Source organism: Miniopterus natalensis, chromosome 15 (genome assembly GCF_054644295.1).
Source record: "Miniopterus natalensis isolate mMinNat1 chromosome 15, mMinNat1.hap1, whole genome shotgun sequence".
NCBI classification, from domain to species: Eukaryota; Metazoa; Chordata; class Mammalia; order Chiroptera; family Miniopteridae; genus Miniopterus; species Miniopterus natalensis.
Genome location: NC_142095.1, coordinates 8,833,946 through 8,860,522, shown reverse-complemented (window position 1 = coordinate 8,860,522; position 26,577 = coordinate 8,833,946). Strand labels below are relative to the sequence as shown.

At 49.2% G+C, this 26,577-nt stretch overlaps 1 protein-coding gene across 1 annotated transcript in view; it reads left to right on the top strand.

Annotated features, from left to right (window-relative positions):
- Nucleotides 1-26,577, top strand: part of ITGA9 (integrin subunit alpha 9) — a 227,934-nt gene that overhangs the window by 63,729 nt on the left and 137,628 nt on the right. The window contains exon 15 of the mRNA XM_087824862.1: nt 6,662-6,822. Coding sequence (XP_087680988.1) covers nt 6,662-6,822 — 161 coding nt within the window. The remainder of the gene's footprint in view (nt 1-6,661; nt 6,823-26,577) is intronic.

Here is a 26,577-nt window from a genome sequence, read left to right as displayed (position 1 = left end):
GGCAGCCCAGCTGGTTTTGCAGGCAGCAGGCCACACATCCCCTGGTATTCAGGAAAATGAACTCTATCTCAGTCTTCCCAGTAAAGGGGGAAATGCGGAAATCTGCCCCCAGATGAGCTGGCGGTGGAATCATGAAGAAGTTGAAAGGAGACATGAGCAGCCATTGTGGGAATGGGAAATCAGGTGGAGGTGAAAGGTAGCTTGTTGGGTAGCTGTGAGTCCAGCTACGGGGCGGGTGGTGTCTTGGAGTTGATGTTACTGTCTTGTCTCTGGTGTCTTCTCTCCCTTGGGACCTGGTGGGCTCAAGCACATTCACAGAGAGGGGACTGCAGGGAAGGGACCCCATTCGCCTCTTCGCTGTCTGCTTTAGCAATGGAAAACCACAGCTCCCATGTGGTCACAGGAGTATTCAGGGCCAGCTGATTGGGCAAGCCGCTGGGGGCTGCTGTGGCTTCTGGCGATACCGTGGGGACTCTAGAGGTTCTCTGCAGGGGTGACTCTGCCCTGGCCCCTTGGGGAGGGCCTAGTCAGGAAGACGGAAACCACACCAGTTATTTTAACAAAGGAAATTTAACGGCGGGGATCGGTTCAACAGGTCACAGAGGACCTGGTGGTAACTGTAGGAAGCAGCCACCGCTTCTACATCTGCACCAGGTGTTGTCCCCGGACCGGGTGCAGCAGCAGCACGTGGTTCTTATTAGAAATGCAACTTCTCACTGAATCAGACACTCTGAGGGTGGGGCCCAGCAACCTGTGTTTTAACAAGCTTCCAGGTGGCTTAGATTTGAGAACCCCTGGTCAAGGGGAACAAAGGGGAAAGGTTACTCTTGGGGTGGACCACTCCCTTGGGGACCTAGAAGCTGGGAGAAGAGACCTAGCAAAGCGAGGATCTAAAGCTTGGACGAGGGGCTGCTAGCTCGTGCTGCTGGTGTTTCTGAGGGGGTGCAGGGAGGCTGGCTCGGCGGGGGAAAGTGAAACTTGAATTAACTGCTGTTGGAGCCAGCTGCCGTGAAAAACTGATGCTGTGTTAAGCTGATAGGAATGGGAAGCAGGCGGGACAGAGCGAGCCCCTTTCCCTCCAGCCTTGCGGCCTCCCCTGAGCTCTCCATGTTGGGAGAGCCACACAGAGAGCCACATGCAAAGCAGAAATGAGTTTGCAGAGTCCCATTCCAGCATCGCAGAGTGAGAAGGGCAGGTTTGGTGCTGAGACACAATAGCTTCCAAAACCAACACAGCAAGTATCCAGTCCCCTGGAGTTACCCAAGTGCCCATTGGGTCAGTCAATCAAAAGATCATTATTAAGTTCTTAAAAGTGCCAGATACAATGCTTGCACAGGCAAAGCCCTGTCCTCATGGAGCTTGCAATCTAGGGAGAGGGAGGCAGATGGTAAGACAGAAACAGCCGATGCTGCTGCCTCTGGGTGGGTCTGAGGCCTTTGTGTGGCAGGCCCTTGGCTCAGTGTTGGGGCGCAGACACGGCGTCCAACTCCAACAGCCTCAAAAACAGGTTTCTAGTGCATTGCATCAGTGCCCAGTGCCCCTCTTCACTTCATTCGTCCCTTCATTCTGGGCTCAGGCTGTGGCCCATGGCTCCCTGGAGCCTCCTAGGTGCCCTAAGTAAGGGTGGTGAATGCTTTGCCCCCCAGGGCTCTGTCCCTGACCCATGGGCCGGGCCTGTACCTACTTGCTGGCCAAGCTGAAGCCTCCATGTGCCTGTCGGTCTCTGGAGGATGAGAGTCAGCCAGCAGTTCTGTGCTCTGACTAGAGCCCTAGAGGAAAACCAGGAAGGGATGAACCCTAAGTGGTTGTGCTTTGTGCTCTGATCATGTTTCCATGGCTTTTGGTCAACGTGGCAAAGCCATGAGCACCCTCGCTTTGCAGCTGAGCCCAGGTACTGGGAGATGGCATCAGGGTCATCCAAGAAATAGGGTAGAAACCAGGTGACTTGATCCCTGACCCTTCCTCGGGCTTTTGGGTTGCATTTCTCTTAGCTCCTTCTGGTTTCCCAAGAAGCGTGGAACTGGGATAATGAATGGGGCAAACCCATGTTATATGAGGAATGGGAAAACCTGGTCTAATAATGACCACTCATTCCCTTGGCGGGGGGAGAAAATTTAGGAAAGCTAGTGAGTGAAGTGGAAATATCCTCTCCTCTCCTCTCCTCTCCCGGGACACTCTAAGGGAACCTCAGAGTAACTCTGGAAGGAGAATTTATTGGAGTTTCACCGCTGAAATCATGTTCTGACGGAGAAAGGGAATGAATCAGCTCGCTGGGAGAGACCAGAGCCAGAGTTGATGTGAGACAGCTGGCCCCCCCTTCTGGCTCAGGGGGGCCCTCGGGAACTAGCTGGGGGCAGGGGAAGGAGGCGTCTGGAAGCAGTACTTGGGGCTGATCAACTTTTCCATCAACATGACATCATTGGACATGGCGTGGACACAAGCTGCCAGGAGGCAGACCTGAAGATGTGAAATGTGCTGTTGGGGAGGGCCCTAATCAGAACCAGCACCTTGGGGGACAGGCTGGCTGGGCTGGCTTGCATCAGGGCACCTTCCCACTGGGCCAGCACACTGTCGGAGCAGGCTGAGTGGCTGCTGCTGTAGTGTCTCCTCCCCTTCTTAGGGGCTCCCTTTCAGACACACTTGGGGAGGGTGCTATTTAAAGCTACAAGCTGAGCCCTGGCTGGTGTGTCTCAGTTGTTAGAGCATCAGCCTGCACACCAAAGGGTCTTGGGTTCGATTTCAGGTCAAGGGCATGTACAGGTTTGTAGGTTCGATCCCCACCCTGGCTGAGCACATGCGGGAGGCAACCAATTGATGTGTCTTTCTCACATCAGTATTTCTCTCTCTCCTCCCTCCCTTCCACTTTCTTTAAAAAAAATATATATATATATATATATGTATATGGAAAAATTATCCTTAGGTGAAGATTAACCAAAATAAATAAATAAAATAAATAAATAAAGCTACCCGCCAAGCTCAGGGTTTCAGTATAGTCTGCACTACTTGTCACCCTGGCAGCTCCAAGACCCTCCTCGTTCAGGCTGGATTTGCCATCATAAGTCTCCTTGGGGATGCTTTCTTCTAGAAGAGAGAGTTTGCTATGGAGCTAACTTCTTTTTGTGTAATTTAAAATGTCAAAGTAAATTTTAAATCAAGGAGAAGCACCGGTAGGCACTTCTAAAGATAAAAAGCTTCCAAAATGATTGCGCTTGACGAATTGGATAATTTGGCCTGCCTGCGATTGTGCACTTGAATGTTTTAGAGAAGTCTGATCGGTGAGCACGTTGGCAGCCCGTGTGCTGCCTCGAGCAGAGCGTGGTTGTGGTCCTCAGATCAGTTTCTAGTAACTTAACTGTTTCTCCCCTCCCCTCAGTCTGTAGAGGGCTATACTGGGTCAATGATTCTGCAGCGAGTGGGGCTTTGATTCAGGAGGTGACCCCAGGAAGCACAGCAGGAAAGTGGGACAGTGAGACAGGAAGGGAAGGCAGTTGCCTCGGTCAGGGTTCTGCAGAGAAACAGAACAAGAGGATGTGTGTATGTTGATATTGCAGCGGGGAGGCGGTCTGGAAGCAGAATGCCTTCTTTTTGGGGGCAACTTTAGTATTTTTCTCTTTAGGTCTTCAGCTAATTAGACGGGCCCACCTGCATTATGGAGGGTAATCTGCTTTATTCTGATCGTACTGATTTGAGTGTTAATCTCATCTAAAAAATACTTGGCAGTGACATCCAGATTGGTGTTTGACCAAATATCTGGGTACCGTGGCCTAGTCAAGTAGACACATTAACTATCACAGTTGTCAAATGAAGGTGTGTTACTGAGCAAGTTTCCACTGTGGGCAGCTGGAGGTGAGTTCTGCAGGGAACCCTGGGAGTCAGTGTGGAACACACCTCAGAGTCACCCTACCCAAGGGATGAGGGAGCTGGGTCATGCAGTACTGAGGGCTGCTCTCTGGGTACTTGAGTTCTTGGTTCCTTGTGGCCTGTCATGCTCGTGGGCAGGGCCACCAGAAAGCCCTCGGGAAAGGGGATGTAGGTGCTGGCAGTTGCAAGTGAGGCTGAACAGTGGAAAAATGGGAAAAGCCAAGAGGATATGGGTGGGGCACTGATGTTATCAGCTCTGTCTTCCTGTGTTCATTTTCACCCAGCTTTCTCTGAGCTCAGCCAGCTCTTTGCTGGCAAGGTGGGTGAAACCCTGTATTCCCTCCATGATCTCCCTTCCTGAGGGAGGACAGCCATAGTACTCTCACCTGGGGGAGGGCCAGGTAGGGGGCTGCCAAGGAGACCCTGCTTAACAGCTGCCACCACTGCAGTGGTTTGCCGAGGTCTCTGGCTCCTCTGCCATCAACACCTACCTCCAGCTCTGATCTTGCTCAACAGAACTTGGAAACACTTCATTTACACTTACCCTTTCTTACTGTTTGGCTGTTGCTCAGAGCAGTGGTGACCAGTAGAAAGTAAATTTACCAGAGTTCAGTTCTAGATCTTTGTTTGGTTCTATGTCTGTGCATTCAAAAAATGTGAGGGGTTTTGTTTGTTTGTTTGTTTATTTATTGTTTTTTTTTTTTCTTTGTCAGAGAATGTAAAAAATGCACCAAGAACCTGAGTGGGAGGAATAGCCCACACTGCAGATTAGGAGAGGTCTACATCCCACCCTGAGGTTCATGGCTCTTTGGCCTGGAGCAAGTCTTGTTTGCTTTTGAGGCCTCAACTCCTCCTCTGAAAAATGAGGATTTCAGACTAGATGGTCCCTAGGATTGCCCTAAAGCAGGGGTGGGGAATCTTTTTTTCTGCCAAGGTCCATTTGGATATTTATAACATCATTCTCGGGCCGTGCAAAATTATCAGCTTAAAAATTAGCTATGAAAAAAGCTCCTAGATTTATTGAATTTCAAGTCCCGCCTGCAGTTGCCTTGGCAGGGCCAGACTAAATGATTTTGGGGTATATACTGCCCGAGGGCCAGAAGTTCCCCACCCCTGCCCTAAAGACTACATTCTATGCACATACCTCAGTTTCCACTGTTGTTGGCAAGGGAGTCGGGGTGTAGCTCTTGCACAGGCTCCTGTGTTTTCTCTGTTGAAGCACTTCCCCCCAGGCATTCTTCTCTTCTTAGTATCTCCTGCGATGCTCCAGGTCCCAGGTCCCTCCTGGTGACCCAGCCTTGCCTTGGAAACCAGCTGTTTGTTGAAATAAACAAGTTGGGGCAGAGTAGCCCTTGCTGACCAGGAATCCGCCAGCTTGACAGGGCAAGATGCCTGAGATGGCAGAGGCCCAGGCAAACCATTAAATGCATGAAAACATGCCCCTTGGCAGCTGCAGAATGCCAGCCCAGGTCACTTTCCTCGCTCCTGGTTCACACCTCCCCTGGTGGTGAGCCCTGCGGTGTGATTCAAAGCCAGAGCCGTCCCGGTGCCTGGCTTCCCGAACGTCAGTGCCGGCGGGCGCGAGGCTGGTTTTCATTGATGCAGGAGCTCAGCTTCGAAGAGGCTGGGGTGTGGGGACAGGCAGGCCTGGGTCATCTGCTTTCCCATTGCTCTCAGTCTCATATGGTCATTTTACGGACAGAGAGTTCCTTTTCTCTCACTTTACAAATGTCATATCCCCATGAACCTACCAAGTAGCCAGGAATAAAGTGTTACAAAGGGGCTGACCTCTGAAAAGGGGCTCTTTGGTACAGACAAGCAGTGAAATAGGTCTGTTAGTACTAAAGCCATACTTACCTAATAAAACACATTGTCCTTTATTGTCTAACAGATTCAAATAATGGAGGTGGAACCTTTGGGGTTCATCCAATGCGCATTCTATATTATGACCATTTAAAAAACAAACCCAGATTGTGTCACGGCAGGCTCTGCCAGCTGACATTACACATGGAGGGGTAGCGGATGAGTTTTGCTTTTCAGGAGGGCACCTCAGTACAGGCCCATGGTGGTCATGGTCTTGTTGAAATGGTAGGCACTATAAAATGTGCGATCCCCACATTGGGCTGTCTGGGAAAAAAGCTTAAGTCTGCGTCTGGATTTCTTTAAGTATAAGTTCTGTGAGGACAGGGTGTTTGGCCTGTGTGGTTCGTTGATGTGTCCCCTGCGCCTGCACAGTGCCGGGCACATCGTCTGTACTCAGTGGACCACGGGTGGTGCATGGTCCAGTCGATGTAGTGATTATAGAGCACGACTCAACATCTGTGATATGAGTCAGAATTACTGGATAATTTCTCCCTTGTGTTGGGCATATATCCCATTGCTTTGTAGAAGTCAATATTACATGCAGCCCTGATAATTTCAGCAGCTCCTAGTGATATTCTGTAGGTTCGACAGGGGTGTCTGCTTTTCAGGATACTAATTGTGTTGAGCAGAGCTAATTGCTGATGTGTGTCTTGGTGGCTCAGTTGATAACTCATGAGGTTTAAATCTGGGAGAGCCACGTGGTGTGATGCCCAGAGAATCAACAGGAAGGCAGCGGGCACCTGGTTGTCCCTCGTTTCTGCCAGCACCTGGCTACATGCTGCTTTCTGACATGGCGTGGACCTGGAGCAACAGTCCTCTGTGCAGTGGATGGTTAGGTGTCATATGAGATGTGCTTATGACCCTGGGAGGAGGCGCGGAGGTGGCCTTGTCACTGTGTGTGTGTCCTCACTGACATTTTGACCTTGTTTATCGGCAGGCCTGAATTACATTCTGACGGCTGATGTGGCCAAAAAGGAAAAGAGCCAGTTGCCCAGGGTCTACTTTGTGTTGCTGGGAGAGTCCGTGGGTCAGGTCTCAGAGAAGCTGCAGCTGGTCCACATGGAGGAGACATGTCATCACTACGTGGCCCACGTGAAGGTCAGTCCTTTTTATCCTCAAACTTTGATGTCTGCAGATGTTCATTTGGAACTGTGGAAACTACTTTTATTGTGCATTACGTATGCTCTGACTTCCAAAATGTAATTTCACAAGCAGGAGAACATTCCTTTCTTCTTCTTACTTTAAAGTTCATGTCTGACAGCTCTGTATTTATGTTACTATGCTGATCTCAGCCCGAGGTGGGTTATGGTGGGCCAGGAGACGAGTGACCCTCTCTGTCTTTGACTTGGTCTTTTGGGGGGCTTCTCTGCCTCTCCCCTCCATGAGGCTCAGTAACCTTCTCAGAGGAGAGCCACAGAAGCACAAGCCTCTGGGTCAGGTGATGCTGGATCACACTGCACCTGATGCCTTCGTAGTGGGCCACTGCATGTTAGCTCATAGTCATGGTTTAGGCGTTTTAAAACTGGTTGGACTAGGTTTTTCTCTCTTGATTACTTTCTGTTTATTTTAGGAGTGCATGTTTGGGCTTCTTTTTCCTCTCACTCTAAATAAACACTCAAATGTTTTCCTCCTCTTGAAATTGTTTGTTAAATACACTTTGCTGCTAATTCAGGGGGCTGGACTTTGATTAGTTACAGAGTGGCCCCTGCGTAGGCAGGCGATGGCAGGGTGGAAATCTTGGCAGTGCCCAGTGCTGCAGGAATGACCAGCCACTGACCCACAAGCAGAGGCAGAGAGCACAGGAGGTGGAAGAACCCCCCTCCCATAACCCACGCCACATGGTAGGTGAAATGAATGTGGGGTTTGGAGTGACACAGACTCACTTGGTGTCCAGTCAGATGAATACATTTACCTCTCTGTAACTCAGTTTCTGCATCTCTAAAATGGGTACAGCAATACTTACCTTGAAAGGTGGTTATAAGAACTAAACATTACACGATAAGTACACTTAAAGGACTTGCATGAAGCCTGACACACAGCAGGTGATAAGCATTATTATTATTTGGTTGAGCTATATGTAATTGCCAATATTCTAACAGTCTTGACTTACAAAAATGGCAATTTCATGTAGTTCAACCTAATATTATTAGCTGGTGGCTTTCTGGACCATAGCAAAAATAGTCCCCAGATTAGGGGTGAAGTGTCATTCTATTATTGCATTAAGTGCCAGGGTAAGAGAAAAACAGCTGCTTCTAGATGTTTCTGGGTTGTATATAGAGAAATGCCCCACACATGCATGGCACTTGGCCTGGCCCAGAGCCCTGCTTTTCACAGGGGCTGGGTTATGTCTCCTGCCAGGATTCATGCTGGGACCTGCCCAGACCCGCTGCCCTACGGACCAGGTGAAAGCCATTTATAAAACAGTTCATCCCCACCCTTAAAAGCCCTTACGGGGAGGACCCAAGCCTTCCCTCTCCCCCTCCCCTTCCCTCCAAGGCACATTACCTTTACCCTTCTCTTTCCTAAGCTTCAAGGACCCTTCTTTTGCCTCTTTAACTTGTTTCCTGAGCCCATGTCTTCTACCGCTCACTTCTATCTCCATGATTTTCTAAATAAATTTTCTCATATAAAAAAAACACAATAAAATAAAACAGTTCATGCTTCTGTTAAGCCAATCAGCCACCTACCCCTCTAGGTGTTAGGTTTCATTGGCTTGTGGGTGCCCTTGGGGGTGTAAGACTGCAGGGGACAGACTCTGTCCAAACACTGCCAGGTCTTTAGGTACCTGTGCTTGGCATCTGCATACTTCCTGGCGGCAGGGCATCTTCCTTGGGACTTCCTCCCGCTGGGTCTTTATTCAGGGCTCTGTGACTTCTTGCTTCGGCTGAGAGATTGCCCTCCATGTGTAGCTACCTGGGGTCCTGGCCACAAGATGGGGCCACACAGAGCTTGCGAGGCCCAAGGCCTTCGTCCTGCTGCTCCCTGATATCCAGGGCATGCAGATTTAGCAAATAAAAATACAGGATTTCTGGTTAAACCTGAATTTCAGATAAACAAGCAATAATTTTTTTTAGTATATCACAAATAGTGCGTGTGATACCTATATTGAAATCGATTTGTTGAACTAGTCACAGGGATGTCAAGTACAGCATAGGGAATAAAGTCAATAATATGGTCATAACCAAGTGTGGTGCCAGGTGGGTACCGGAAATACCAGGGGGATCACTTTGCAAAGTATATGATTATCTAATCATTAGGCTCTACACTTGAAACTAACACTGAACTGTAATTGAAGAAAGAACTAAAAAAACTTTTTTAAAAGAAAATTTGTTTATCTGAATTCAGATTTAACTGGGCATCCTGTTGGAAGGTTTCCCCTGTCAGTCTCCTTCCATCCCATATGTCACCCTTCATTTAGTCAAAACGTGGCTGACGAGAGAGTGAGATGGTGGCCAGAAGAGCGTGGAGGCTGAGGGTTGGGCTAAGGAGTGCAGAGCAAGCAGAGACCTTAATGTGATTATCTGGGTCGTGGGAGGGAAGAGCAGTGAACTTGGACCTGGTGAAATTCGGATATAGTTAGCGCTTCACCATTTTCTCATGCAAGAGATGGGGTGGTTGGATCCATCAGGAAGGCATGAGCCCTGAGGTGTCAATGGTCCAAGAGGCAGCATGCCTGTTAAGCAGCGCTCAAGGTGTCCCATAACTTATACCCACGAGAAAGGTGCGGTTTTTCCCTACCAGGTATTGCCTGGGCCACAGCAGAGGACCCCCCTGAGTGGCCGAGTAAGCCCGCGAGGGTGAACGCTAAGGAACTGGCTGGCTGGCGTTTCTCCAGCTGTGGGGAAACAGCTGTGGGGGCCTGGGCTCTTGTGGGGCCGAGACAGGCAGCAAGGCTGGGGGAGGGACCGCAGCCCGGCTGCCTCCTGCAGGGGGACTGGGAGCTGGCTGTCGCAGGGCGAGCACAGCCTCTGCCTCGGGCGGCCGCCCGTGGGGTTTACTGGGCAGCGCAGGAAGATAAATAAAAGCGTTCTGGCTTATCGCACACCATATGGCCGGCAGACAGCGAGGCAGGGCGAGGGGCCCGGCGTGTTTTGTTTAGGCTATCTTTAGGTTCCCTTTTTCTTTAAGCCTATTCCAACCTTTTTTCCCCCTTCCCCCCTTCCCCTCGTTTTTATTCCTTATATGGTGATGAGTGTCTCTGTCCTAGAGCGCTGCCTGGGCCGACACCTGCCTCCCAGGCTAGCCGCTCGTCCTGTGCTTTGTTCTGTTCACGGCCCTGGTGAGGCCTCGGGGACGCACAGAGGTCGGTGATGAGCCCGTCCTCTAAGGGGTGCCTGGTCCAGTCTCAAGCCTCACTGTGGTCATTGGAGCTGAGGCTGTTCCAGTTGCTTCCTTGGCCTGTCCGCCTCACCGGCGACATGCCTCAGTTTCCCTCCTCTCCTGCCCAAACCAGCCCAGGTTTGGGGACAGGCCCCTTCTGGTGAATTGTGCTGGAAACCTTAGTGGAGATCCATGGTCGCAGGCCCACACACCTGCGCTCAGCCTCAAGGCTCTCCGCCACATGGCCTCAGTTGACCTTCCTAGCCTCATCCTCTGAATCATAGGCTCCCTTGGCTCTTGTCAAGGTGAACTGACCCCTTTCCTCCTGGGATGTGCCTCTGTGCTTCCTTTCCTTGGCCCTTGCTCACCCCAACGTCTCTGGTGCTTCAGCCATCAGAAGTCTGGTTTTTGTTTGTTTAAAAATATGTTTGTATTGATTTCAGAGAGAGGAAGGGAGAGGGAGAGAGAGAGAGAGGAACACTGATGAGAGAGAAACATTAATCCATGCCCCATACTGGGGATCGAGCCTTCAACCCCGGCATTTGCCCTGACTGGGATTAAACCAGTGACTTCCTGGTGCATGGGACGACACTCAACCAACTGAGCCACACTGGCCGGGCCAGAGGCCCAGTTTTTGTCATATCCAGGCATAACCACGTACCATGTGCGTGGTTTTTGCTTTTTTTTTTTTTTTGGTCTAAAATACATACTTCCTCTGGTATTCTATTTCATATTTTTTCTTTAAATCAGCTGACTTTCTGCTTCAAAGTAATTTAAAACAGAAACCTTGTACCCCCCGTGAGGAGAAAACCAATTATCGCCTGCCAAAATAGAATGTAACTGTAAAAATAAATACGCGGAAGACACAACAATGTCATTGAATTCTAACTGGGTTTCATTGTCTGCCAGAGTCTCTGGAGAAGCGGCCTGCTTTTCCATGTTAGAGGGGGAGTTATGGAGGGCTAGGGAGGTACTGAAGACACCCGGGTACTGCTCTGGAACTTCCTCCCTGATGCACTCAGAAGGATTCAAGCGGAGTAACTTCCAAACGTGTCAGCCCTTTGGTAGAGCAGAGCCCATGGGCCCAGGAAAACCGCATCCTGAGCCCTGGGTGGGAGCCCTAAGTCCTGGCCGTGCTCTGCTGTGGTTGGCTGTGCCTCACCCCTCCTGCCTGCGGAAGGTCTGTCTGTCCTTCAAGGCTCAGTCAGTCCAGGGGTCTTAAACGCCCTCCGCCAGCCACGGTCCTTGGTGATGCCACCATCAGCTTCATGTCTTCTCAGAGCTGCCCGACTCCAACTCCTGCTTTTCTTTTCCTATTTAATTTAATTTAATTTTTTCCATCCTTTATCCCCTCTGTGACCTCTTTCACCTCCACCCACACTCCTTCACCCCCACCCAACTCCTACTTTGAGAAAGATGGGCACGAAATAAATGCTTGTCAAACCGAAACTTGTTGAAGTGACTAATGGGGTCAGCTGGAGTGCGGGTCACAGGCAGCATGCGACCCGGGTGGGGCCTGCTCACCTCTCTGTGGACCTACAGCCGGAAAGCGACGGCGCGGGGTGATGCAGAATAGACACAAGTGTCTCGTCGTTACTGCACCGTTTCCTGGCCCCTCTGTACTTACCTGGGTGGCAGCTGTGCCCCGTCCTGGAGTCCTGCACAAGACCCGAGAAAGCCAGCCCTCTGTGAGGCCAGGCGCTGTGTCTGACGGGCAAACTGGGGGCCTTTGCAGGAGCCAGGAAACGGGGGCACAGTTTTGAGTCTATAACAGGGACAGTGGAGGAGCCCAGGCAAGGCCGAGGATGGGGTCAGTTGCATCATTCCCGACGCCGAGGACGAGCGACGCCCGATCTGGAGGCCTTCAGAAACTCTCTGGTGCGCAAAACCACACGTCAGCCACTGTCAAGGGAGACAACGACAAGGATTAATGTAAAAAGGCAGAAAAGCCACTCTGTGCTGGACGAGGGACTGTTAAAGCTCAGTAGCTTTCTGAGTAGCTGCAGATGTTCCTAAGGCTGGGCTTTTATGCTGCTGGAGGAATTTTCAAGGGAGCCTGAACCTTAAGTTACTGCAGCTGCTTTGTCGCTTGTGGGGCAGATGATCGTCCTGGCACGGCCAAGGGCACTGGCCACCATGTCTTACGATGACGATTTTTAAGATCTACTCTCTTAGCAACTTTCAAATATATCTCAGTATTATTAACTATATCACCATGGTGCGCGTGACATCTCCAGGACTTACTTTGTAATTGGAAGTTTGCACCTTTTGACCACATTCATCCATTTCTCCAGTCCCCTCCTCTGGCAATCACCAGTTTGTTCTCTTTATCTTTGAGTTTGGTTTTACTTTTTTTTTTTTTTAAATTTCAAATGTATGTGAGATCATACATATTTGTCTTTTTTTTGCCTGACTTATTTCACTTATCATAAATGCAATTTAACTTTAATAATGGTGTTTAACCACAGGCTCATAAACTCTGAAAATTTAACAATTGGCACTTGCAAGCCGGCTACAGTGAGCTCCCCCAGCAGTAACCATGGTACCGGTTGTGTTTGTTTCTAAGTTGCTCATATCACTCAAGTCATGCCTCGCACACAGATGTGTGATTAGCACAGTCCTTTTCTTCTGGCTTCCTGTGGCTTAATTTGACGAAGAATGGGGAAGTAAGTTAGTGGGGTCAGTTTCGCCACCAGCCGGAGCTTTTATATTTGTACGTTTGGTTCCGAAGCGCTCTGTATTTTGACTGAAAGTATTAGATGGCTTAATCATTTGCATTTAAAATAAGGAAAAAGATTGTATTTAAATTGACCAAGCTCACCACTCCTCACCCCTCATACAAATTGAGATTCTGTTCATCAGCCCTCTACATACCAAAGAGTTATGAAGAGCTGATTGAGGAGCTGCGTGGAGCAGAGGAGGGGTAGGTTGGGTCATGAGTAGGGCTGCCAGGGGCCTCAGAGTCTCCTCACCTCTTGAGGCTGCATCTGGCCCAGCACTGATTAGTGCGGGATGCACTGGCTTCTGGGCGTCAATCTTCAGCCTTTGGTTTTCTTGCCTGGCGACTTGATCAAGTAGAACCTGAAGCCTGATCCTGCCCTTTTCTTACTAATTGCCCTTATCAGAAGCAGCATGTCAAGGTCGCCTAAATTGTACTATTACTTTTCCTTGTCTCCTTTACTTCTTCCAATGAATGGGACATCCATTCCCAAAGCCCTTTGTAGAGCTCTCTGGCCTAATAAGTGAGCCACACATGGTCCAAGGAGCAACAGGCCTGGGAGCCACCCTTTGTGTAGCAGCTGGTCCCTCAGTCCAGCCCCAGGGTGGCCTCGACCAGAACACACAGCCCTTGCCCTCGTCTCTCCTTCCATGAGAGTATTTGTGTCTGAGACACATGCAACTGCACGTGGAAGGACCCATAATGACCTCTAGATGAAGACAGGTGAGCTGAGTGGGCTCTGTCACAGTGTTTTCCTGCGAAGGAGCCGGGCCATGGGGCCAGCTTGCCGGGCATCAGTGCCGTCTCCGTGGCTGACTGCAGGAGGCTGGAAGGGGACAGCTCAGATCTAGACTGATAATCAAAATTGTGTGTTTGGGTGGGAACTAACTGCAAGAAGGGGAAATGGGGGGTGGGGAGAAAGCTACCCTTTGTGCTGTGTGTCACATTAAGATAGGACACAGATAAAATTATCCATTAGATAGAAAAGACTATCTGGGGTAGGGTGGCATTGGCGGGGGGATCTCTCTGGAAAATTCCTCTTCTGAGGAAAGATTCTGAGTCAGCTAAGTCTTTGAAGGAGGTGATTATAATAATAGGATAATTTGCTTAACTGCCTCTCTCCCCTGCTCCGTGGAGCAGAGGCAAGTTCCAGCTCGTGAGAAGGTGATAGGTTGGGTCATGAGTAGGGCTGCCAGTACCATGGTGTCTGGAAGGAGTTCCGAGTTCTCACTACAGTCTATGAATATGACGTAACATCCTAGGGTTTCACAGAGGTGTCAGTTAGGAATCCACTCAGACCTGACTGCAGGGTCCTGAGCACATCAAGATGACCTTTTCTTACACAATAAGACTCCTGGAGGAAGTGGGGTTACTGGTGTTACTCCACTGGCTCGAGGGTGCAGTTCTCTTGATCTTTCCCCAATGCCTGAGGCTGTGGGGGCCTCAGTTCCATCTGTGAACGATGCGGGTGGATGGAAGGGCTCTTCCCACTTGGCATGGTGTGTGTGTAGGGGGGCAGGTCTGTCTGTTGTCAGCCACGTGGTCTCATGCAAGTTGCTTCATCTTTATCGCTGAGCTTGAGTTTCCTCAGCTGAAAGTGGGAGGAAAACCACCAACTTCATTGTAGGGGGTCGAGTGAGCATTCGACCCCTTTTCCCTTCTCTACCCCCTAAATCTACTGCTCTACCTAGCTGCCTTTGCATTTGGAATGGGCCAAGACTCATTTCACAGGTGTTGGGGGGGATGTTTTTGTTTTAACAATAAGCAATAGATGGTGAAAAGAAAATAGAAAGTGTGGAGCAAACAAGAATTATATATGGGAAGAGAAGAGGGCAGATGGTAGCAACTCTCCCAAATGACATCTTCCTTCACCTGGGATGGAGCAAGTCAGAGTCCTGAGTTGTGTTCATGGGTCGGATTACAAGGGCTCCTCAAACTTCAGTGTTCACTCCGGTCACCTGGGGACCTTGTAAGCACAGACCCTGATGCAGCAGGTCTGGGTGAGTTTCTAACAAGCTCCCTGGTGAGGCCGATGCTGCTTGTCCATGGACCACACTCTGTGGAGCAAGGAGCTAGGAGAATAGGTACCAAGAGTTACAGGGTGAGAGTCAAAGGACGGAGACCATCGAGTAGCAGTTTTCCAGATGCCCCTCCCCTCATACTGCTGGTGAGGGTTCCTCATCAATGATGTGGAGCCATAGTTCTCCTCGTGCCACTGGCTTCACTGTGACTTGTGCGACCCACTGGCTCACACCGATGCTTGGTGGTATTGCAGGGTGTGCCCCTTACTGGAGGCTGGCGCGGCTGCAACTTCTACGTTCATTCACTGCCTGCTGCTCGCGGGACAGCGTTGTTAGGCGTCAGCTTCCCGAGCCCGACTTATTCAGCGGCTCTGTTGAACTTCGCTGGAGCGTTTTGGGCACGATCATGTCAGAAACCTATTTTTCCTCCTCCAAAGACTAGGAACTTCTTGCAGTACAAGCTCTCATTAAGCAGAATCATTTTAAGTGTATTTTCCCTTCTCTTTCCCTTGGGTCTGCTCTGTTGGGACAAGAGAGAAACCAACTTAGAGATAGTGAGGTTCCTTCCTTTATTGTGAGAAAATGGTGGTCACGTGGTTTTCTTCCCTGGCAGGACACTGCTGGGCACCCGCCTCTTGGGCGACCTCTGTTTTTAAGAATGGAGAGTGTGCTGGTGGTAGTGAGTGTGGGTGGAGAGGAGTCTCTCGCTCACCGCCACGGAGGCCCCCACAGGGAAGGGCCCCACCCCATCCAGGTAGCTGTCTGCAGGTGACTTGGCCCTATGTCATGAGAGTTGGAATAGTGGCGGGCAAAGGGGGACAACCTACCCATGTGTGTCCTAGAAGTTTGATGTGAAGAGGGTGACATAAAACTGCTGCTTTTTCTGAGTGCATTGGGGCTGTGTATGTAAAAGGAAAGCAAGCAGGTTCCCTTTTCATTTTGATGATGGTTTCTTTTGCTGTGCAGAAGCTTTTTAGTTTGATGTAGTAAGTGGGGGACATCTGTAATACTTTCAACAATAAAGATAAATTTAGAAAAAAGAAAATAAGTAGTAGCGATAATAGCTCTCTCATTAAACATTTACTATGTGCTTTTCCATGCACATTTGGTCATTCTGAGAACCCAGCGACATTATATACATAAAGTGACATGTATTATATTTACATATACATATGTAAGTAAAGTAAGATAAAGTCCCATTGTAGAGCTGACGAATCTGAGACTGTGAGCCTCTAATGTACTCAAGCTCTCACAGCTGATCAGCAGGAAAGTCTTGGGTTTGAATCCCATCTGGCAACTTAATCGTTCTGCAACCTGGAACAGATTACGTCATCTTAATACCATGGCCCACAAAGAAGGATGGTCACTGTAATTACGATCAAGAAGTCAGTCTGAGGACAAGAAGGCCCTGGCTCTGGGAGGTCTGTCTTCAGGCCAGTCGGTACTTGGTTTCCCATGTTAGTCGGAGAACTTGACTCACAGGTGCCGCACATGTGTGCCCGTGTCTGCTGGGCCGTGTGCAGGAAGAACGCTCAGGTGCGGCTCGGTGAGCCCAGGGCAGGGCAGGGCAGGGCAGGGCAGGGGCCTGGAGCAATGGAGCTTCTCTTTCCTTCTGTTTGGCCTTTTCGGTGGGTCTTCGGCCTCAACCGTTAAAAAAAAAAAAAAGTCATTTAATCCCTTTTGGGGAACTCGAAGTGTGGTTCATGCATTCTGCCCACAGGTGTGTGTCCAGTACACGTACATGTTGGGTGCCAGGCTATGGCGGGTGCTGGGAAACTAAGATGAAAAAGACCAGGGCCTGCTTTTGACAAGCTCAGATTGTTTCACACCTGCATTTGGGGCCCTGGCCAGTCCTCACTTTGCCCCTCTCGCCCCACACTTCTCTACCTTCAGTTCACTTCTGCACGCATCACCGATAAGTGACCCGTGGCCATTCGAGCCTGAGACGGGCCTGAGGTTTACACCTGTGGACCGAGCATAACCACTAATATTACCTTTTCACTTTCAAAGCGTTCCAGTTTGGGTGGCAAATTATGTACGCTGCTGCACTTCTTGAGCACCCACTGTGTGCCGGACACTGTGCTGAGCCCTGGGGAGAGGGCGAACAGTAAAACACAGCCCCTGTGTCCAAGGAACTCTTGGTCTCTGGGCATCTCTTCTGAAAGCTGTGACTTGGGCTGCCCATGCTCTTCAGGCTCCTTGCTTTTGCTCTCGTTGCTTCCTTCCCATCAGCTCCACCCGTGCAAACCTTACTGCCCTCTCCAGAATGACGGCCACCACCCTGACTCCTCTCCCCCTTCCCTCCTCTCGCCCAGCTCCCTAGCTGGGCTTTTGCCTTCTTCCCTCCTGGGTTGCTTGGTGTCGGTCTGCTCAGGCCGTCTTAACAAACCGCACACACTGGATGGCTTAAACAGCAGACATTTATTTCTCAGGTTCTGGAGGCTGCAAGCCCACGGGCAAGGTGTCTGCAGGCTTGGTTTCTTCTGAGGCCGCTCTCCTTGGCTTGCAGGTGGCTGCCTTCTTCCGATGTCCTCCCGTGGTCTTCCCTCTGTACTTCTGTGTCCACATCTCCTGTTCTTATAAGGACACCCGTCATGCTGGACTAGGGCCCACCCTAATGACCCCATTTTAACTAAACTACCTCTTAGTTACCCTGTGTTTGAGTGCAGTTGCCTTCTGAGGTTCTGGGGGTTAGGATTTAACATAGGAATTCTGGGAGGGCACAAACCAGCCTTTAACACTTCGGTCCTTGCTTTCGTTGTCTCTTCTATTAGATTATCAGCTCTTTTAGGGCAGGGAGCTTACGACATTTGGTACTGTGACCCTGGGCCATGCCTAATATGGAATAGGACACCCAAAACGCTTGTCAGACGACTGATTAGGCTCCAGTGTCATCTCTCCCTTACCGTCCATTTCAAAGGATGAGTGTAGTCACTGGACTGAGCTTCAAAGGAGATTTTTGTTTTCTGATGTAATGATCAAACGTTTCTGATCCTGGAGAGATTTTGGTGGATAAAAGCATATGAACACACATGCACACATGCACACAACAACCATTTTGGGCTCATTTATTTAAAAAAATAAGGAATTACTTTCTGGATAATCTCTCTCTTTGGGTATAGATGTAATAAAGGGAAAAGGCAAAGTCCAGATATTTACCCCGTAGCATTGGTGTGGGGATAAAATGAGACCTGTTTAGAAAGTGTGAAGCTCAGCTCACTGGAAAATATGCAAACATATACCTGAGAGTCCTCTGTAAGTCCGCCGGGCTGGAGTTTCCAGGCAGGTGTCCTCACCGCCTCTTTTTAGCCCTTTGTGGTTTTGCTTATTACTTGTTTCAAACCCCAAACCCACCAGATGGTGATTGTGGAGTCACATGGACACCCTGTCCCGAGTGCCTTCCCAGATTACTTAACCTGCTGTGGAAGGAATGAAGGGAAGACCCAAACACTTGTAGGAAATGGTTCAAGGCTATATCATCTTTAAGAAAACCACACAGAGCAATCACCCCGTGTAGTCAGCTCTGTGGCTTGCTGGGATGCCTGGTGGAAGCAAGTTGATTTAGGTGACAGGGAGCCATGCCTAGGCCCCATGTCAGTGGTGGTCCCTCACTTCTGTCCAAGAAGAGTTGTCCCTTGAATGGAAACTCTAGAGCTTCACTGTCCAATAGAAATGTAACACAGGCCACATATGTAATTGTAAATTTCCTAATTGCTACATTGAAAAAGTTAAACCAGTAAGATGATTTGAATAAGAGATATTATTTAACCCAATGTATGCAAAATATTATCATTTCAACATTAATTACTATAAATATTATTATGAGATATTTGTTCTATTTTGTCCTACTAGGTCTTTGAAACCCACTGTGTATTAGAGCCACATTTTACGCGCTCACTAGGCACACGTGGGTGGCGGCTGCTGTATTGAGCAGTGCTGGTCTAGAGTCAAACCTCCTGATCGCTTCGGGGGACCTTGGGATTGCCGCAGGGGGCGGAGTGTGAATTCAGATGTGCAAACGCATTTCCCGAATCAGCTCATGGTCAAAGTCCCGCTTTCTGTCACCTGAGGTTCTGAGAAGCATTTTAACTTTAGGAAGGTCGCCTTCATACTTAGATTAGGAAGCTTGCTTCTCAAGTTCCTCCTTGGAGCCCAATTGTCCATAACATGGTGATGATGGTCTGCAAAATCCGCCCTTCAGAAAGCCTTGTGGGCGTCACGGTGATTGCCATCCAGCTGCCGACAACAGCACCGTCGCTCTCTGCCCATGTGTTAGGACAGCTTGCTGGGGAGCCTGTGCTGATCAGACCTTCTGCTTAGCTTTTGATGCCACTGTAGGGGTTCCTGGGATCATGCTAGAGGGGTGAGCTGAGAGAGTGGGTGCAGCAGTGCTTGGGGCTGGAGAGGCCCACGTTTCTGGTGTCTGTGTTCCTCTCCCGTGGACGTAGGATATCAACCCTGTTAACACTCAGAGGCTCGGAGGGTGCAAAGGTGGAGGAAGTAAGTGAGCACTGTTACCGGTTAAGGGCTTCCTGTGCTGAAGTCAGGGTGTAAGCATTTCCCGTGTGCCCCAAACAGTGCTGTCCACCTGGATGGAATGCCCGGGAAATGCAGCTTTGCCCTTCCTTCAGCTCCTCTGCTGGCCGGGTTCCTGTGGTCTTGAGCAGAGAGCCGTGAGGAGGGCACCGGGGGCCACTACGGGTGTCCTGCAGCTCCGGCCACCCTGGGCGTGCGAGGGTGCCGCTGTGTTTGGCTGCCCATCCAGAGTCGGGTGGTGCGGATACCCCGAAAGTCCTTCCTGGTGCTGCACCAGAGCCCGTCCCCTGTAATCACACCCCCTCCTAGTTCTGCAGCCACGGGCCTCTGTCCATCTTCCCAGCCCCCCGCTTCCTGTCTCCCCCCAGGCTCCGCCGGCCCAGTTCCTCTGGGTCTCCCGTTTGTTATTCCATTAGCGAGATACCCACGCTCTTTGTTTTTATTCCCTTCTTCCTCTGTATCTGACTTTTGAGCCAACCCCCTCCCCAAAGGTCAGGGAAAATAAAGAAGAAATTCAAACCAGCCAGTTTTGCTCCTATCAACACCAGGGTGGGAGGGCGCCTGCAACAGAGGGTAAAATGCGAGTGTTAATTCCTTCCTGTTGGCCTGTTCCCTCCGGTTTGCCTGAAAAGGGACTGCCACCTGGAACCACAGCCCGCTCGACGACTCTTCCACGTTGGAGTGTGTGTGGGTCTGGGTTGGACGCTGGTGTTTATCCGTGGGGTGCTCCTGAATCTGACATTGATTCCTCTTTCATCCTATACTTTCCCCGGGCTTGATGTCTTTCTTCCCATCTTCTTGGTAAGAGAAATGTTAGCATATAGCTGATGGTATCCTTACTCGATCAATTAATGAGCCAAAAAGTTCCACCTATTTAGGTTACAACCATGATAGTACTGGCAAGAAATAGACAATGGATTCAACAAGGTTGGGATAATTTTGTTAATGATAAAGCCATAAAGAGCTCCTAAAAGTTCATAAGTAAGACATTTGGCATCGGGGACTGTGTCATTTCTTGCCATATCCCCAGCGCCAGGCAGAGTAATTGACGTTGACTAATTGCTCAATAAATGTTCACTGAATGTTAGAAGAAGCTGGACTGTGTCCAAGCTGAACGTATGCCCAAGATATTCTATTAGAAGTTTACAATGTCAGCTTTTGCATTAAGTCAGTGATCCATTTTGAGTTAATTTGTCTGTTGTCCAAGATATTATAGAACAGATGTGAATAAAAATATTCTGTTTGATTGTGATCGTAACTAAATGAATACCTGTAAATGCACATGGCTGAGAGCATGGAAAATGGTCACCTGAGAGTTCCTACATTTAAAGTTTGGCTTCAGAAAGAGTAGAGCCAGCAACTCCCCGCCTCCTCCTGCTGCGTTTGGGATTGTCCTAACCCAAGACTGTCAACCTTGGGCTGAAGCGGTGCATTTTCAGTCGGTACAGGTGGTGCTTGTCAGCAGCAATGCACAGGCCGATCATCTTTATGGAACAGTCTTTGATGACACCAGGTCTCTGTTGAAATCACATCTACAACATCAAGAATATTATCCTTCATACCAGCATTTCCCAAAGTGTATTTTATCCACAGGATGGTGACAGGTTTCATGTCAATAACAAAACAAAGTTCTGTGTTCAGATAACTTTTGGAAAATACTGCATGTAACATTGGGCAGGTTTCTTTACTGCAGGACCACCTGAACTTTAGAAACCAGTGTACACAAGGGGTACAGTCTTCTGCGTTTCCCAAGTGTAGTGGACCACAAAGCACTTTTTTCTCCTGAAGTTTAAATGATATTGCTCCACTGTAGATGAGTTTTCTCTAAGTCGACTGTATACCTTCCAATTCCTTCTCTCCTCACTCAGATGCTCTTTAGCTTCAATCACGGACGAACTGAGTGATATTTTGCATCTAGAGATTTTTCTCTAGGTCCTTCTCATCAGTAAGACTGATTTAAAGGGATGGCCCAGGGCCCTCACACCAATCTCTAGGGTTCCCACCATTTATAGACCTCCCTCAGTCCTGTGGTGACTTAATAGTTTTGTTATATTTTTAGTGGCCTCCCACCCCGTGGAGGACTTTCTGAAAGCCACGTCTCATGCTAAAGTTAGCTGGACTTTCAGCAGGCTTGATGGATTGCTGGTCTAATGGAAGAAAATGCAATCCTCTCTCCTCCGCCCCATCATTAAATGATTACAGATTTATGACCACTGGATATGTGGGAGTCTTTTTTGAAATCGCGAATCACCGAGATGATATACTTGCCCCTTTACATCAACAGGCATCTGTTGAATGCCCAGGAGTGCAAATGCCAGGGGGCCCTGGGGCCCTGGTACTTCACTGAAGGGCCTTGGAGCCCTAAACAAAATTCCCAGGCCTTGCTCTCCAGCCACACCCATCCCCACCCAGACTTAATGAGGAGAAAGGGGCTAAAAGAAGCCCATGGGATTAACAGACATTCCAAAACACCACCCCTGGAGAGGAGTAGGAATGGGCATTGGGATTCAAGGCATAAGTGAAGTTAAAGGGTTTGAACAAAACAGGTTTCTGAAAACTTGTCTGGCGTAATCACCGACCCAAGGGTCAGTGGTTCCCTGCAGTGAGCCGTAGGTCGGCAAGCACCCGCCTGGAGTGTGACTTGCGCCTCTGCACTAACCAGCCTGAAGCACGTTTCCTGCCTCCCGGGCTCTGTGGGATGGACAGAGCAGGGATGGTAGGGAGGGTTAATGGAGATGACTTGTGCAGAGCACCCCAGAGGGTGCTTAGCATGTAGTTGGTGCTCCTTATGGGTCCACTGACTTTCCCTTCTCTGGTTTCCTGGTGAGCCTGAGTGTTTGTTACCTTGGCTGCTGGTCAGAGGCTGGGTTGACTAATACAGGTAGGGGCATGGCTCATGATAAATGGACCAGACAGCTGTTGTCTCGACAGGTATAAAGCAGTGGGTGAGAAGACAAGGCCATAGCAGTAACTGGATTTGCCATATCTTTTAGAACTTAGAGATAAGAACCTGAGTGCTCTTGCTGTGTCCATGCCCAAAGCATCCCGTTATGGCACATACCCTCAGGACAGTGCCCCTATATTTATCTCTTTAGCCTCCAGTTACTACAAGGAGTTGCATTGTGAATGCAAACTGAGTCACACCAGCGGGAGGTTTTAAGCTGATCTGCGGTTGTGAGAAACCAGCTCCCCCCAAAGTGGGGTTGGTCAGCAATTTCGCCATATCCCAAAGCAGCTGCCTTGATTCCCCCAAAGTTCCAGGATTTCTTCCCTGGGCTTGGCCACCCCTGGCCTTGGCTGACCTCCTCCTGCAGGGTATAGCAGAGACCCAACAGGATGCACCTCTCAAGTGCTTGGCAGCTTTTTCTGGTCAGCTTTAGAGTCCTGAGGATTATTCTGGCTGTCGCTGTTCTTACATGTTGAGTGTCCAAAGGATTCGCAAACTTGATCTCAGCTGGGTGGGACTCTTTGGGATGGGAGTGGGGGCAGGAATGATGCAGCTGTGAGTTGCAATGAGCAGTCTCCCCAAACAAGACTGTTTTACAAGTTTCTTCTGAACCACTTAGAGCCTTTGTATTTCGAGAAGTGCGTAGATCTGGGTTGCTTCTAGTGGGTGGCTCCCTTCATTCTGTTGCCCTTGGTATCATCTATCAGACTCACTTTAGGATAAAAAAACCGCACATGTGAGGTTCCTGGAGGAGGGGGATCTCCCTCTGTAGGTGGCCTGGCTGAGGACCACTGGGAACACTTGCACCTTCTCAACAAGGCTAAACTTTGACATCCAAGAGCTTCCTTCAGTTTCTGAAAAGATGTTCTTATTTTAGCTCTTTTTCTTGTTAATTGTAGGAGGGAAACATGAATGGAATGGAACAACTGCAGAGAGTAGAGAGATGAGATAACACTAGGAAAAAATAGGCCAGAAGTAGCGCTGGATGCGAGCCCGCTGCTGAGAGGCGGGCAGAAACAAGACGCAGATAAGGGCTCAGATGGAGCTGTTTGTATTGGATGCGAGGAATGTGCCATCCAGCAGCAGTGGGCCTTTGTTTACCAAGCCCATCCCTCTCCGGTTTCCTAAGAACCTGGGGCTCTCCAGGCCATAAATGTGATCTACTTTTTCTGAGAAGGAAATGATAATATTCTGTAGGTTTTATTTTATATTATCGACAGTAAAAGTTTTTCCCTTAACTTAAAAGTTGAACCACTGTAGACAGTGATCACTTCATCAAACTTGATATAGAAATAATAATTTGTCAGTTTGATAGCAAGAATTTACTGAACCTTTGTCAAACATTGACTATTCACATAGATGCGATAATTTAAAACAGAAGAACAGGCCCAGTGAATAGACCCTGGGGAAGGCTGGGTGATGGGAAGCATCTCATCAAAGATACTTGCTAAGGGCAGGAGGGGACGCATAGTAATACTGAGTGCCCAGAGTGACTGCTCCCTGGCCAGGGGGCCAGTCCAGGGTCAACTGGAGGCAGCATCTGACATACATGAGTTGTCTAAGAAATTGAGAGAGTGCGCAGAATCTGAGCTGTGCTTAGTGGAGTCTCACAAGACTCCATCTCTGTTGCCCATGATTCAATGAATGAAAAGATGATTGACCAAGAGCAAGACAATTAGACAAGAAGGCTGAGCTCATCCGATCAGCCCCCCCAATTATTGTGGTCCTATAATTCAGGTCTGTGACTCATTTGAGAAGAGCGGTTTTCACATTTTATCGGGTGTCAGAATCAGCTGGAGGACTTGTTAAAACAGATCACTGGGCCCCACCCTAGGGTTTCTGATTCAGTGGGTCTGTGGTGGGAGCCGGGACCACTTCCTGGAGATATTGACACTGCTGGGTCTAGGTCCACACTCTGAGGTCCATTGGTCTAGACTGCACAGGAGGTGTGGACTTGGGGAGGAAATCTACATTTTATTTCCTTAGGCACCAGAAAGCCAACTGAGTCATAACCGGCCAGGGCAAGATGTATATGATATTGATGAGACCTCACATGCGATGCTCGTCATAATGCCTCACACTTCATACCTTTCAAAGGGTCTTTGTAGGCTGTCTTATTAAATCCTTACTATGATCAGGTTCTGTTAATCCCATTTCACAATTTGTACAGTGCAGACTTCAGAGAAGTGACTGGTCCAAGCTCCATAGGTGGTAATGACAGCTGGGATCCTTAACCACATCTCTGTATCTGGGACCATCCTCTTCGCAATATATGTAACACCTGGCTCGTCTGTCACTTTGGGTTCTCATTCAAATTTGTGATTCTGTTCATTGAGGGTCGATGTCCCAGTTACTCTGGCTCTATAGGAAACCACCCCAAAACTTGGGGATGTAAAGCAACCATTTAGCTTTACTCATGGATTCTGTGGGTCATTCAGGTTGGGCCCAGAAGGATGGGGTATTCCATGATGCTTGGGGCCTCAGCTTGGAAGATGCACATACTGGGGCTGGTATTCTCTGGGTTATCTTCCCTCCCAGGTCTGGCAGGTTCCTTGCTGGGACAGGAGCCTCAGATGGGCTATTGGCCAGAACACCTACATGTGGCCTGTCAGCGTGTTCTCTTTCTGTGGGCTGATCTGGATTTCCTCCCAACTTGGCAGTGGTGTTCCTAGTGAGAGTCTCAAGAGAGCAGAATGGAAATGCATGGTGTTTTTATGATCTACCCTCCAAGTCACAGAGCATCTCTTCTGGTGTTCAGGGTAGTCACGGACTCTCCAAGTTCAAGGGGAAGGCACACAGACCTTGCCACTCAGTGGGAGGAGTATCAAGGTTGCATTATAGAAAAGTAGACGACTTCAAGGACGGAAATACATTTTTACATAAAAAGTAGAGAATGTGAGCTGATGTGTTCTAGGCATACTGAGCCACAGGTGGAGATCCCAGGTGGAGGTCAGGTCCATTTGGACATGGTGGGAAGCAAAGGAAGAAAGGGGGTTCTGGGTCATCCATCACCTCATGAATATTTTTTCAGATTATCTTGGGGCCAGGCAGAGTGAGTAGGGGTTCTAGAAAATCACTTCATATGGGAAATCCAGGACTCTGTAGTATAGTCTCATCCTGTTGAAAACTTGACCTTCCTGAAGACCATTTTAAGATTTATTTATGTTTAGCACAGGACCTACAAAGTCCCATTTACTATTTAAAAATGTGAAAAGTTCATCTCAGTCAGCGTCCTGTCTTGCTTATGTTTCAGTCCGAGGGGAAGGGAAAAAATCGGCACCAGGAGATGATTGCATGTAAAAGTTTATTTTCCATCTGTGTGAAGTTTATTTTTGGTCCTGGTGTTCTTCCTAGGGTAGGTATTTCTTTTGAGACTGTTAATAGTGTGTTTCCTCCTCATTTGCCACGCCCCACCACAATCGGCTCGCTCTTATTTTTGAATCCTCGTGTCCTCAGAAGATCTAACTTTAAATAATGGTTGGAGATGCTCCAGGTTAAGTAGAGTGAGGCGCTTTTGCTTTTTGACCTGTAGGTGAGGGTCAAGTGTGGTGTAATAAAGTACCAGTCCCAGGAGTCACCTTTGCTGATTTTCCCTGTTATCCTTTCCTGTTATTCCACATTCATCCAGCCCTTGCAGCCAAGAGTTGTTACATTAAGATCCAATCTGAAATTAAAACTGAGGGTTTTAACCAATAAACCATAATGCCGTTGAACTCCCACTGGGATGTGGTTACCTTTTCCTAAACTTCCTGAGTTGTCTTCTCTTGGCCTCGGAGTTGATTTCTTACTGAGCCTTTGGAAAGATCCCTGCCGTTTCCCTGCAGAGTGGGGGCTGTTAACCATGCAGACCTCTTCAGGTCACAGGCTCTGTAGCTGCATTCCTTCATGCGGAGGGAGTGCGCCCCAGCGGGGCTCCACTGGCCCCTTCCTGGTGGCACGGGTCAGAGGTCACATTGGTGAGGGAGCCCATGTTAGCCTGGGAGCCCCAGCAGAATCTGAGCACCCTTGGCCCGGACTTACAGAGATCCTTCTGGAGCAGGAGCACCTTCTCAGAACCTTCCAGAGGACCTTGCCCTGGAATTACCTTCCGGGGTCTTTTTGCACAGGGATTCAGCTCCCCTGACTGGAACCCTGGAGTCAAGACTAATAGAGAGGGTGGCAGGCAGCTACACGTGGTTGCATTGGGACATTTGGTGATAAAAGGACATCCACTGGTGAAGATCTTGCTGGTGAGGAAGTTGATGAAACAATGGACTGTTGTCCCCGGAGGTGCCCCCACTCCGTGCCACTGGTGTAGGTCGCCCTCATGA